General features: G+C 31.7%; 1 protein-coding gene across 1 annotated transcript in view; it reads left to right on the top strand.

Annotated features, from left to right (window-relative positions):
* LOC142227447 (DNA-binding protein D-ETS-6-like) overlaps positions 1 to 13827 on the top strand; it is a 37292-nt gene extending 23465 nt beyond the window's left edge. The window contains exons 2-3 of the mRNA XM_075298016.1: positions 8212 to 8449; positions 12610 to 13827. Of these exons, the coding sequence (XP_075154131.1) occupies positions 8212 to 8449; positions 12610 to 13126 (755 nt within the window). The 3' untranslated portion in view covers positions 13127 to 13827. The remainder of the gene's footprint in view (positions 1 to 8211; positions 8450 to 12609) is intronic.
* The last annotated feature ends 15 nt before the right edge of the window (positions 13828 to 13842 follow it).

Genomic DNA, 13842 nt, shown 5'->3' with positions numbered 1-13842 from the left:
TACATTAGTTCAACATAAAAAAGCAAAAACTTATTGATACAGTGGCATTTTATACATTAATTTTATTTGCCATTGATTCGTTGTCCTTCCGTTGTGGCACTGTGTGGGTTGTGGGAGGTATTTTGATATTCTTTGTGTGTTTTCTCTTTGCGACAAGAAAAGGTTGATAAAGGTTGGCACGGATTAGTGTCTTGGTTGCTTCCATTCATTTATTTACCACCCATTGATTTCAGCTGGAATATACTCTGGAGTTTTGTCTACGCATCAGCATTCAGGCCCAGAAATTGTGGTGCACGCTTTAGTTGCGATAAGGCACTCAAAAGTGACGGACGTAGAAAAATAAATAATAACCCGGAAACGGAAAACATCTCAACTTAAATCGTTAGCTCTAGTGATTTTATTAATAATATAGTTATTATATATAAAGAATACTTTGATCGAAATTTGATTTGTGAAGTTTTCATACGTTTATATCATGAGCGTGAGTGTTGACGTGGGCGTTATGTGGCGCCTTTCTGAAGATTTTAATAGACGTTTCGGAGTTCGAATGCAGCCTCCGCATCCACCACATCATCACCATACCCACTACCATGGGCATGGAACACATCATCACCATCCAACAGCATCGACAAGATCAGTTTTATTTAATGGTTGGTTGCATCCAATATTTGGTGTGCAGTGATGTCATTTTTTTATCAAATTTCCTTTGGTTGTAATTGAACAATAATGGTAATGGGTTATTTATACCCACTTAAAACAAAAGTTAACCCACTGTGAAATAAAATTTAGGTTTATTTTAGAAAATGTATAATGTATAAAAATAGACTTAAGATCTGTTAAAATATCTTAGCGCTATACGAAGTTCAAGGTTAATACAGTTTTGGGTGAAACGTACTCATTTTAGACATTTATAAAAAACTCGAATTTGCTAAAATAGTGTGTTTTGTTCTTACTTCACATCATAATATTAAACAAAAATAATTAAAGTAAGAATTCCTCGAAGAGGGGAAAATGTAACTAGAATCAATTAATTCCCTTAAGTAAAGAAAAATTGGCCTTAGCATTTTTTGAGAAATAATAGTATGTGTATCCTGTTTCCGTGTTCAAGTATACAAAACACTGAACTTATTTCGTAGAAGGTTTAGAGTTAATATTACTAACGGTGAAAACGCAAAATAAAAATTCTTCTTTAAAATAAGTAGCTACAGCGGGATATTTAGGCGCGACCGGCCATTTTATACATTGGTCCTTCACCATTCTCCATGCCAATGTTTACTTTGTTATCACGAAATCTATTACCATAAGGTGAGTACTATGTTCGTTTTCCACGCCGAAACCCAGCTTATTTCCACGGTTACTTTTCCAAACCGCCTTCAAATATATTTTCGCACTTCTTTTGGCATTTTTGTGTGTTTGATGAAAAAACCAAACATGGCATATTGTTTAGATAATTGTGGCTCCACCCAAATAAAAGTAAACCCCTCATGAATGAAGATGTAAGAAGTACAATTCTGGTATCGGTCGGTATGGGTGATATATACAAAATTTACCGTTATCAACAAAAACACAAACAAACGTCTACATGAACGAAAAATACTGTTTTACATATGTTTCGGTGTAAAAATTATATGGTTTGAAATAAATTTTTTAGCACATTATTGTAAGTGCAAGCATATGATGTTCATAAACTAGTATAATATGTTGTGCTCAAAAATAATTAAAAAGGTAAGGGAAAAGTATTAGTTCTTTGAACTTAATATAAAGAATTTTTAAACAAAGTTATACGTGTCCTCCTCTGAGCTGCAAAGAGCACATTAATAATAAAGTTAAGGGAATAATGTATATAGCAGAGTACTATCTTTGAGATGAAAAATTTTCCCGACCAATTTGGTGACTATAACCCTCCCGTTTGAAAATGGGCTATTAACCACAAAAGGACTACATTTATTGAAAAAAATGCGTATTAACTACCTTAACTTAATATTAATAAATGCTAGAGAAAAAATAGGATTGAATTGAATGGGTTAAAAATTTTGATATTAAGTTTAATTTTAATAAAAACATAAAAATTGTTTTCACACTGAAAAAACAGAAAACCACCCATGAAAAAAAATTGTTAATTTTAGAAAATTTTAGCTAATCGGTATTACAAACGCTGAAATCACAAAAATAAGTACATATTTTTCACTTGTTAAAGAAATTTTTTTAGTTTGAAGGAAAAACTTGGAGTTCAAAATCGTCTTTAGTGTCATACGAAGTTCAAGATGGGCGCATTTGTAATAAATGTACAAATTTGAAGAAATAATGAACTATTTTGTGAGAAGTACGAATTTATTAAATTTGTATGCTTCATTTGTGCATAATATTTTCCGGTTTTTAGTTAATTTAACTAACGTACACAAAAGATTATTAGAGTTGTGGTGACCGTTAGCTACTGGAGAATAATTCACTTTTCAAATGTTTCTATTTTTCACATCTAGTTGCCATAGTTTTTCATATTTAATTTTTAATTTAAATTTTTTAATTTTTAATTTTTTCATTTTTTACTTGCAGTAGGTATGGAAATTTTTTTTGCATTATATCGATTTTTTGAATTTCACTGGAAAGAAAATAATTTTTGTTTAATCAAGTTAGCTTTGATTTCTGTATTCTTTTACATATTAGTATGTGTAAACTAGAAAATTTTTCATTCGTGTTCTTATACTGAAAATAAACATTTAACTTTGAGTTTTTTTTATAAAAAAATTAATTGTCATGTGTTTTAATTGAAATATTTTCTACTAACCACTACAGACATATAGGTTCGGTTAAAGTGACAGCCCGATTAAGTTTCAGGCTCACTTAGACTATTCAGTCCATTGTGATACCATAAAAATAAAACACTTTTGTTATGGTATATAAAAAACATTTTGTCTTCCGTGTATGGTCATTGTTTCTATGGATGTAAAATGGTGAAAAATCGCTTTTATTTACATCAGAGGCCATATATTTAACGAATTTTACTTTTCCATAACGAATTTTACTTTTCCATGCTACATTTACGCAGAGAAGAAACATGACTTTCACAATCATATTCGAAGAACAAAATAATATGATAGGAGCTATTTTTGCGACGACCATGTAACATTTTCACCAGCAACCATGTTGGCTCAGTGAACATGGTTCTAAAAAAAATAAAATTGTCCTCATCTAAAATGTTATTATATTGATTGAATTTTGTTTCCATTAAAAGACAATGGTCACGATCTAACATGTTATGGTATTCGTCAAAATGTTTTTCTTCCAGTTAAAAGAACATGGTCACAACCTAAAATGTTTTGATCTTTGTGAACAAATTTTGTTCGTCGTCCAAAAAAGGACGCCACTTGAGAAAAGAAAACACAAAATTAACTTTATTTATTTGTTTTTATTTATTTATAAACTAATTCATTGTGTATTTGTATTTATAATGTCGTGCAAGAAAACATCAGATATTTTTACACACTCTATTTTGGTTCAATTTCAACAATAAGTAATCATTCCATATTTACTTCGTGCCCATCAAATGTACCAACGCAGACATCATGTAACTGCAAATAAAAATAAATTATACCATATATCAAAATGAAGAACAAAGAACAGGTACATTTTTTTCAATTACACTTTCCTTTTTTGTGTTCACATAAAACCACGTGCCACTTCTGAATAAATCAATTAACACAAAACCCAGTAATTCCGTATTCTCCGTCCATTCCAAGAAACGATCAACACTGACGCGCAAAATTAAAATCGTGCACGAAAAGAAAAAAAAGTTTGGAAAACGTATACCGAAAACGTTTTTCTTTTGTTAGAGTTTTTTGAATTGCTTCGAAAAGTGTACACTTTTATCAACAAAAAAATTCGTTTGTTACAAAATTTTTATTTTTTCAATAAAAAAAGTTATTTTTGAACCATCAACACAGTCCATTTCGTTTATATCAAACACTGTTCTTTCTGACTTTAGGTCTTTAATAAGACACGTTTTACAGTTCATAGTAAACATTTAATATAGTAGAATGTAATGTTGAACAGTTTTCGGAATCTTCCGACCATATCTGGAATATATGTAAAAAAAACAACAACTTTGGTCGAAGCAGGGATCGGGCCCACAACCCTTGGCATGCAAGTCGGACGTAGCAACCACTGCTCTACGGTGCCCAACTAAATGTATTTTTATGTTAAATAAACTTTGTTTAATCGGCTCGTGGGCGCCGCAAGCTATGCTATATAAAAATTACTTATATGGGTAATTGTCTATTGATGACAATTGGCTTACAAATTGCATGGTCCGCGGTTCGATTCTCCGTCCAGGCGAAAGGTAAAAAATATAAATTTATTAAATCGTATAATTTCTTCTACATTGTTTGTATTACAGAAAAAGGTGCTAAGAACTAAAAAACTTCGTTGAAGTGTGAAAAATGTGAGGGAAAATGCAATTAGCCAGAAAAATTTTGTTTGAGTTAGTCTTTATGAAATTGTTTTTACATCTTGGAAAAGAATAAACGTTTATCACAAAAAGTACATACTTTTCTTCTAAATACACTTCCTTTCAACGACAAGCAAATGAGAAACGAACTTTGTTTGTCTAAAATTTCGTTTGGGAGAAAAGAATTATTTTTTTGCGTGTGTGTACCTGCTCAATGTTTTTATAAAATTCTTTTCGCTGCAAAAAAATAAAAAATTAAATGGTCACAAAAACAATGTACATGGTCTTTATGGCCATATAAGGGTTCTAGCCATGTATATATTTTTTTCTCTGCAAAAAAGTAAAAAAATTGAATGATCAGGTACATGATTTTCCCGACCATGTAATGGTCTCAAATTCTATAATTTAAATAATAGAACATGTTTGCGGCATTTGAGAACCATTTAAATGCTTATTGCCAACATATGTTTTTCTCCGCTCGAAAAATACATGGTTTTCGCGACATGCTCTAGATAAGCATTAAATGGACGCGGCAACCATGCCCAAACATGTTTTTTCTGTGCGTGTTAGGTTCTATAAAACCTTTCTTTAATAGCATAAGTTTTCAAGCACATCGGGGGTATAATGGGGGTAATTAGATTAGATGCATAGCTACACCCTCAAAAAAATCGCTTCTGTAACATATTCCCCAAACACATTCTGCTTCAAGAATATATATTTTCAGGATTGATTGTACAAATAATAAGAAAAATAAGAAAAAAAGATAAAGATGGCGATATAGATACATAACGAAAGACATGTATATATACATGTTTAATAACAACAAATAAAAGTGTAGATTTCTGAGTAAACGTTCGTGATTGCTTAACGACTTACATAGTTTGTATATAAATAAATATTTTGTATATAAACTCTGTAATATTCAAATTCTGTAGTCTTTGATGCCCGCCAGCTGTTTGTATGATAGTGGTTTCAGGTTCTTTCTATGTGAAATTCGATTTAAAGAAGCAAAAAAATACTAACTAACGAAAAAAATTTACCGTCCAATTTGAATATCAATATATCACTTAACATCAGCAATCTCAAACAAATCAATTTAAATACACAGCTCACAAGAAATAAAATCGGGAGATCTGTTTACATTAAAATATGGAACTATGAGAACCGTATTGCGGCATATATCTTTGTTGACTAAAATAACCTTCCAAGATTTCAAATTTACCATTCGCATGGGACCAAATAGTTAAATTCGGACATCGGGCCATATAGAGGCTATAATCGGCAGAGCGTTTTATGTATATTTCTTTATGGATCCCAAATAACTCTAAATTCAAAAACTTACAATGCGTATGAAAATTGAAGGGTGGACATTTTGGCAAAACCAAGCTAAAACCCAAGAAGCCAAATCGGAAGAGCCGTTCGAACTTTACAGGCTTGTCTAAATTTTAGGACGATTGAGAGCGGTAGCGGCAATTCTAAAAAAGCCCAAGAAACCAAATAGGAAGAGCCGTTTATATGTGGTGCTATATCACGAAATTTTCCGGTATGACCCATCTTCGAACTTTACTGCTTTTTCTGTCAATTTGTGTTTTATCAAAGAACAAAGAAAAAAGAAATGAAAACAAAATTAAAGGCAAATGAAAAATCACTCATTTGCAGACGAAAAAGTGCCATTTACGATGTGCAGACAAACTACCGCGTTGTGCAATTGACTTATTTGTAGATTAATTCTCGTTATCCAAAAAGAAATTGAGTCACTAGACTGCGCAATTGAGTGCCGTGACTGCGCACGAAAAAAAAAAACAAAGTGATTGTGACTGGACATGAGACGTCTATACATATCATGGTCTATATTGAGACGTCTATACTACATTTCTTGGTGTATGAAACGATATTGACTGATGTTTTGGCTAAGAACTTACGACAAATCAATAAACCAAGAGTTGTAGGCTTCGCGCAAACGACGCATTACACTCAAATGGTATTCCTTATTGCTGTGTGGATTTTTGTCTAAAATTTTAATTAACCTTTTTATTATTTATATTACCAAAGCTTTTGTAGTTACCATATTATGGATATGACCCACACCCAGAAAAAAGTGCCTTCGAAACTAAAGGAAAAAATGTTTATCAATTTAGTTTAGCCATTTTATTTCAATTAAGTGAAATAATAAAAAAATTTGTGTGAAATAATAAAATTTACTTGTTTCAGTAAAAAAAATCCTAAAAAGCAGATAGGAATAGTTCATTAATTAGAATAAGGCATGGCATTTTACTAATACTGTTTTCTTCGCTGGGTATAAGAATTTACTACTGAACAAGAAAATTTTATTCACTGATAATAATGCATTCGTAAAAATAAACAAAAACCGAACTAAACCCAAGTTTGCTCAAATTTAGTAAAATTTCTAATAAAACGATAATACTGACTTCCTTTGTTATAGAAAGCTTATTATACATACGAATAACACTTGGCATAGAAAAATATTTTAGTTCATTCGTACTAAGAAGTATTCAATCCTTTCAAAAACTTAAGGAAACGCACTTGTTAGAATATAGGAAATGTTCCTATATTTCTTTTATCTACCTGTAATCGATACCTGTCACCGATGTAATCGATATGTTTGCGCGTGGCTTGTTTTTTTTAGTTGGAATCGCGTTGTTATCGTATACGGAGAGACTGTTAAAAAATAATATAATAAATAACAAATAAAATATTTGTTATTTTAAATTAGTGAGAAAATTTTTCGTTTTTTCAAAATTATTGAAGATAAATAACAAACAGTAAGTCTATCAATGTTCGTGATGGTGTATAAAGAAAGAAAACAGCAACAAAATAACAACCCCTTCATTCGTCTTCAGTTTGGAATCTTCAATTATCAGGTAACATTCATACAGTGACGCTAACCTTTTGTGAAAAAATTGGTTTATAATTTTTTATATTTGTAGGTATTGAAATTGTAAAAGGAGGACAAAATCGTTACGCAGCATCTTATTAAAAGTGAAACGAACAAGAAGAAGAAAAGCATTACGTTTTACAGTTGGTAACTTTACATGGAAATTGGAAATAGTGGAATAATAAACTGATATATCAAGGCCAGTCGATGCTGTTAATCCTTATTTAATATATTAATAAAACATGTCTTTTATTGAAGAAAAATGCCTATATAAATAAATAAAACTGTATTTAAAAACGAAGGTAAGCAGTTCTAATTTTTAAGTAAAAAGTTTACCACAAATATGTAAGATTTGTCCAAATGAATGAAAAATGTTCAATAAAATCATATATGAATTCAATTGAGTTAAATTTTTCATTCTGTAGTATAGTGGTACATAAATATAGGAAAATGTTAACTAATATATAGAATGCATTCTACCTAATTTCTACGAAAATCACATCGTTCAAACAAATAAAAATGTCTTTGGCGCTATACGAAGTTCAACTTTCTTCACAATGAGTTCATTTTAACTTAAAGAAGTGGTCACTTTTTTCTGGGTGCATATTTTATTTGTTTATCTAATCATTTATCTAATAATATCATTTATTATTTGTTTATCTAAGAATTGTATTTTGAATTTGCTATAAATATTTAATTCTGAAGTGTGGGTACTTAATATTCGTAAAAATATTTTATTCACTACATATTTTGGATCAAGAATTTCCTTTGCTCTTCGCACATTGACATACAGTGTTGATCAAATTTACCTTTTATTATGAAATGAATTAAAATTTATGCCGGTTTCTTTGTTTGTTTGTCTGCCTTCCAGATCCATATCAACTTTTAAATGCTGCTTCACACCGATTGGTTGTTCAGGGTTCGGGGCAGATTCAGTTGTGGCAATTTTTGCTTGAATTGCTCGCCGATTCGTCCAAAAGCAACTGCATACTGTGGGAGGGAACCAATGGCGAATTCAAGTTAGTGGACCCCGATATGGTAGCAAAATTGTGGGGAGAGCGAAAGGCAAAGCCAAACATGAACTACGACAAACTGAGCAGAGCTTTACGGTAAGTAGAAAAAAACGCACAAACTTCAATATACCCGCATGGGAATGGAAGCCTTAACATACATGGAAATACAAACATATATAGGTAGGCCATGTAAATGGGAATGGAAAGAAAAAAAAAAACAAGTATATAAATAGCTACACATATCACTGAGTAAAAATAACACTTGCGCAGTGACAGCTAAATAGCTTTTGAATTGTCTCTTCAAGTGTTACCAGATTGGTTCGAACTCACACATAAGATAAAAAGTCACCACCCAAGAAAAAGCGAGGAACATGAAAAAGGGACCAACATTCTTGATTGATTTTTCGATTTTCAAAAAATATAGGATAATCGTATTCTGAGATAAAATATCATTTCTCTATTTTTGACATTGTTAAAGAGTTGTGATTTGCCTACGCGACCTTTGTCTCATTTTCGGATTGTTGCGTTGCTTTGGAAGATATACACTGGAATATCTTTTGAAAGAAGAAAAACTAAAACAAAAATGCTTGTTTCACTAACGGCCATTTTCATGTAGCTCCGTTAGGTTTTAACTGCCAGTTAACAGAAAATAAATTGCAAATATCTTCTGTCCAGTTAACTTTAACTGAAAAATTTTCGTCAGTTAAGATCCTAACTGGCATATGGAATATATATGCAAGATGACAGCTTCGTCCATAATACGGTTTAAAAGTTGGTTAGTAAACGGAACATTAACGGAGCTTTATGAAAATGGGGGTAATTGTACTTTTTATTTTGTCAATATAATTCAATTGTAATTCAATATTTAAATAATAGGAAAATATTAGTGTAATTTTATTATTTAATTTGTGCAATTTGAAAAAATTGTTCGCTCCGACCTGGAGTTGAACTTGGTTATATTGCAACCATAACAGAACGGCATAACACACTCAACCACAGGCTCCATTGAAGAAAATGGCATAACATTCTGTTTTTATACCCTTCACCACTAGTGTGGTACAGTCGGATTAGCGAAGTCCAGCTCACAGTTTAAGTGCGATCGTCCTCAAATTTAGCAGAGGGTCTTTTTTCGGCTCAAAGACGATCCCTATTGATTTTGAACAAATCGGTCCAGATTTAGATATAACTGCCATATATATTTTTAATAGAGGTGTGCACGTGAGTAATATTTTACTCACGCTCACGCTCACGCACTCTCACGACGGAGAAATCTTATTCACGCACACTCACGCACGATATTTTTTGGTAGGACTCACGCTCACGTACGCTCACGAAAAGAAAATTTGTACTCACGCACGAAAATCTTTTAAATGTCGTGACTCACGAAAAACCTAGTGACTCTCGAATAATTTTATGAGTAATTTACCTATAGAACCTGATTGAAAACATGAGTATGATTAAAATAGAGAGCGTTATAAAACTCTTTACACCTAGGGTATCACTAAAATTATAAATGAATTCAACTCCTAAGCATTTTATGTTCGTACGCGGAATTATTGGAATATTGAAAACATGAGTATGATTAAAATCGAGAGCGTTATAAAACTCTTTACACCTAGGGTGTCACTAAAATTATAAATGAATTCAACTCCTAAGCATTTTATGTTCGTACGCGGAATTATTTTCGTGAGTGTGTTTTTCCGAAATTCGTTACTCACGCACACTCACGAAGATATTATTTTCGTGACTCACGCTCACGCACGACATTTGTTTGGTTAATCACGCTCACGCACACTCACGCCGTTGCCGTCAGCGTGAATCACGACTCACGCGTGAGTCACGACAATTTCGTGTCACGTGCACACCTCTAATTTGTAACCGATCTGGTGATAGATGACGTATTGATTAACCGATCTTCTTCCAATTTCGTTTATTCGAATGTTTTGTGAGTCTCGTAAATTTTGCAGAATATCAGTCAAATCGATTCAGATTAAGATAACATATAGATCCCATATATAGCTTTCGTCCGATTTACGCTCTTATGACCCCGAGTTACGTGAAATTTGGCACAGAGAGTAGAAGCAACATTATAAATAAGTGTACCAAATTTGGTTGAAATCGGTTCAGTTTTAGATAAATATATCTTTCGTCCGATTTACATTCATATGACCACTGTAGGTCTAAATTTCACTCCAAAATAGTGCACAGAGAATGTAAGTAACATTTTTACTACGCATGCCAAATTTAGTGGAAATTCCTTCAGATTTAGATATAGCAGTTATATATAACTTTCGTCCGATACGCACTTATATGGCCCTAGAGGCCAAAATTTCAATACAAAAACTCGCCAAAATGATTAAAATTTACCTATACTCTTATTCGTATGTATTGGCCGATAAATCATAAATGCAGATTTACGGAACCTTATGCAATTTAAATATTTCCAATATTTATTTTTTATTAACATTGAGGTCCGTCCGGGTCATTAACCAATTTAAAATTTTAGTCTAGAAATTTTGTGAAAGTTTGTAAAAAATTTATATAGCTTCCAACGAATTTGAATGTGTTAAGATGGCATCAAAAATGTTGGTATATATAGTGGTGAAGGGTATAATACAGTCGGCCCCGCCCGACTTTCCTTACTTGTTTAATATTAGGAATAACAAAAACAAAGAACGCGTGTTCAAATCTCACCACAATATTCTGGGTAATCCACTTTATGAAAATTACATATTCTCCGTTCTGTTCTGTTTTCATTATTAACTTCAATTATACTTTAAAATTAAAAAGTTTACGTGGCTGAAAATAGCATCGTTCTAAACAATTTTTACAATTTGTGAACACAGAAGCATATAATTCTTACAACGAACGTCCAAACACGATATTTTTGGGAAAGCTACTCTAAAAATAGAAATAGTACTTGCCGCGGAAAACTATATTTTTACGACATTTAAAACAAACATTTTATGTATTCATTAAAATTAAACTTCAAAATTGGGTAGTTTTTTAATCTACTCGAATTAGAAATTATTATTTCCAATTTAGTGGTTGTCGTTGTCACCAATACTTTTCATTTAATTGTTTAATTGGCACAGAAAACTATTATTTTTCATTTCGAAGATAATACACTACAATATGCATTATTCACCTATTGTATAATGCAAACTTTATACCAGCCAATAAAAATGAAATTAAGTACAAAATTATTCGTTAATAAAAATTCATATTTATTTGTATTTCTAAATACGATAAATTTTGAATGTAATTAAAATGGTGTTATGTTACATGCTAACAAAAAATTGTTCACTCCTAACTAAATTTTTGTGTTGGTTGTAAAATGATTGTTTAGAATTTAAATAGAATGTGTTTTTGAATGGTTATCGTAAACTTTATGAATCGATGGGAATATATATATATATATATATATATATATATATATATATATATATATATATATATATATATATATATATATATATATATATATATATATATACAAAATTTGTATTGCAATACAAAAAATTATATTTGATCCATAAACTCATATATATATATATATATATATATATATATATATATATATATATATATATATATATATATATATATATATATATATATATATATATATATATATACAAAATTTGTATTGCAATACAAAAAATTATATTTGATCCATAAACTCAGTCCATTTCGTTCATATCAATCACTGTTCTTTTCTGACAGTAAATCTTTAATAACCCACATTTCGAAGTTTCATTGTAAAAATTTTATATAGTAAGATGTAATGTCGAAAAGTGACATTGTCGGAGCACGACCCTCTGCTTGCAAGGTGGTCATGCTACCCATTGCTCCACGTGGCCAACTAATATATGTTTCTGTTAAACAATGTTATGTTTGCATCGGCTCGTGGGCGCCGCAAACTATGCTATATAAATATTACATAACTTATAACGACAACACTAGTTTACACTGAATGTATTTTGATCTGCTGAATTCGAAAAAAAATGTTTACATTTTTTTATGGAACAGTTTTTGAGATATCCCGTTATTTTTAGTTTTTCGCTCTTTTTTCACTAAACAAATTATATCTCGAGTTAGAAGTGTCCGATTATATCGTTGTTGGTACTTAAATGAAAGGTATTAAGATAACGAATAATCGTGTATAATTGAATGTTTGGGCAATACCCAAACATTTACTTTCGATTTTTTTGAGGTTGTTTTAATTAAATAATATTTTTCTCTTTTACTTGCAGTTATTATTATGATAAAAATATTATGACAAAGGTGCATGGAAAACGATATGCTTACAAATTCGACTTCCATGGACTTATGGTTGCATGTCAAACACAAGCACAAGGGTGTGATCCTGCCACAAGTATAAGCATGATAAACCCTTACAAAGTTCCTCATCACCAGCATCATCCCTCCTATCCGCCGCAGCACCACAGTCTAAGCCACTCATCGAGTGCTCTTTCCGAGCACACAAATCCGTCGTCATCGGCATCGAGTTTAGGTTTCCTTACGCCAACAACAGTCTCATCACCTATGGCTGCACCAGAAGCAATACCATCAATCGACGTGCCCACCCAGCTCACTGGGCCTCCTCATGTTGGTACTATGATATCGACAAGCGCCACAACGGAAACCCCAACGACTACAGCTACTTCATCCGCCACAACAACAACATTGCCAAATAGTACTAGAAATTCCTACTGGCCATATAGTGGCCCCAGTTTTGAGACAAGACCCCAACCTGATGCATTCAATTAAAGGATACAACCCCATTCATATGTTATCCCATGTCAACTTCATAACTCAAGATTGGGACGAAAGAAAAGAGAAAACATGAAGCAAACAGGCCATTCATTTGATGTCCGAAATTTCATATCATGTACTCTAAAACCTTTGGTTGCACCACCCGTGGCGCGATGAGATTACCGTTATTATTGGGTTTTTGGGCACTTATTATGTGTGATAAAATTATAATTTATTAATTAATTTTAAGGTATTAGGTCCTTCTGCAATTTGTACCCTCGTTATTAGGACTGCATAAGTTCGTATGTCGGTATGTGTGTGGTTTGAAGTTATTTAAGGGTATGGTCACCTAGGCAAATATTTGCCCAAAAATGAGTGTCAAACTTTTTTTGGAGCACTTTCGAAATATATGGATACCGGTTTTGGAAAATACGCCCATTGTGATGTAATATATCCAATATGAGCTTAAAATATTTACCTGTGGCGACGAATTCTTTTTTTATTTCTATCAAATATTTGCCCAGTGTGACGATACCATAAGTAATTTGAGATGTTATGGAAACTTTGTCATCGAATTAAGTCTAATTAAGAAATAGTAATTTTCCATTGAAATTAAAAGGAATTTACTAACTATGCTGTCGAAGATAAACTGTATTTATAAAAAAAAAAATGACTCCGTTCATACTCCGAAAATAAAGTTTACCTAAATTCACAAATTTTGTTTTGTTATG

The sequence above is a fragment of the Haematobia irritans genome, chromosome 2 (assembly GCF_050003625.1).
Source record: "Haematobia irritans isolate KBUSLIRL chromosome 2, ASM5000362v1, whole genome shotgun sequence".
Taxonomy (NCBI): domain Eukaryota; kingdom Metazoa; phylum Arthropoda; class Insecta; order Diptera; family Muscidae; genus Haematobia; species Haematobia irritans.
The sequence above is the reverse complement of the archived record's forward strand: the minus strand, read 5'-3'. Positions and strand labels throughout refer to the sequence as shown.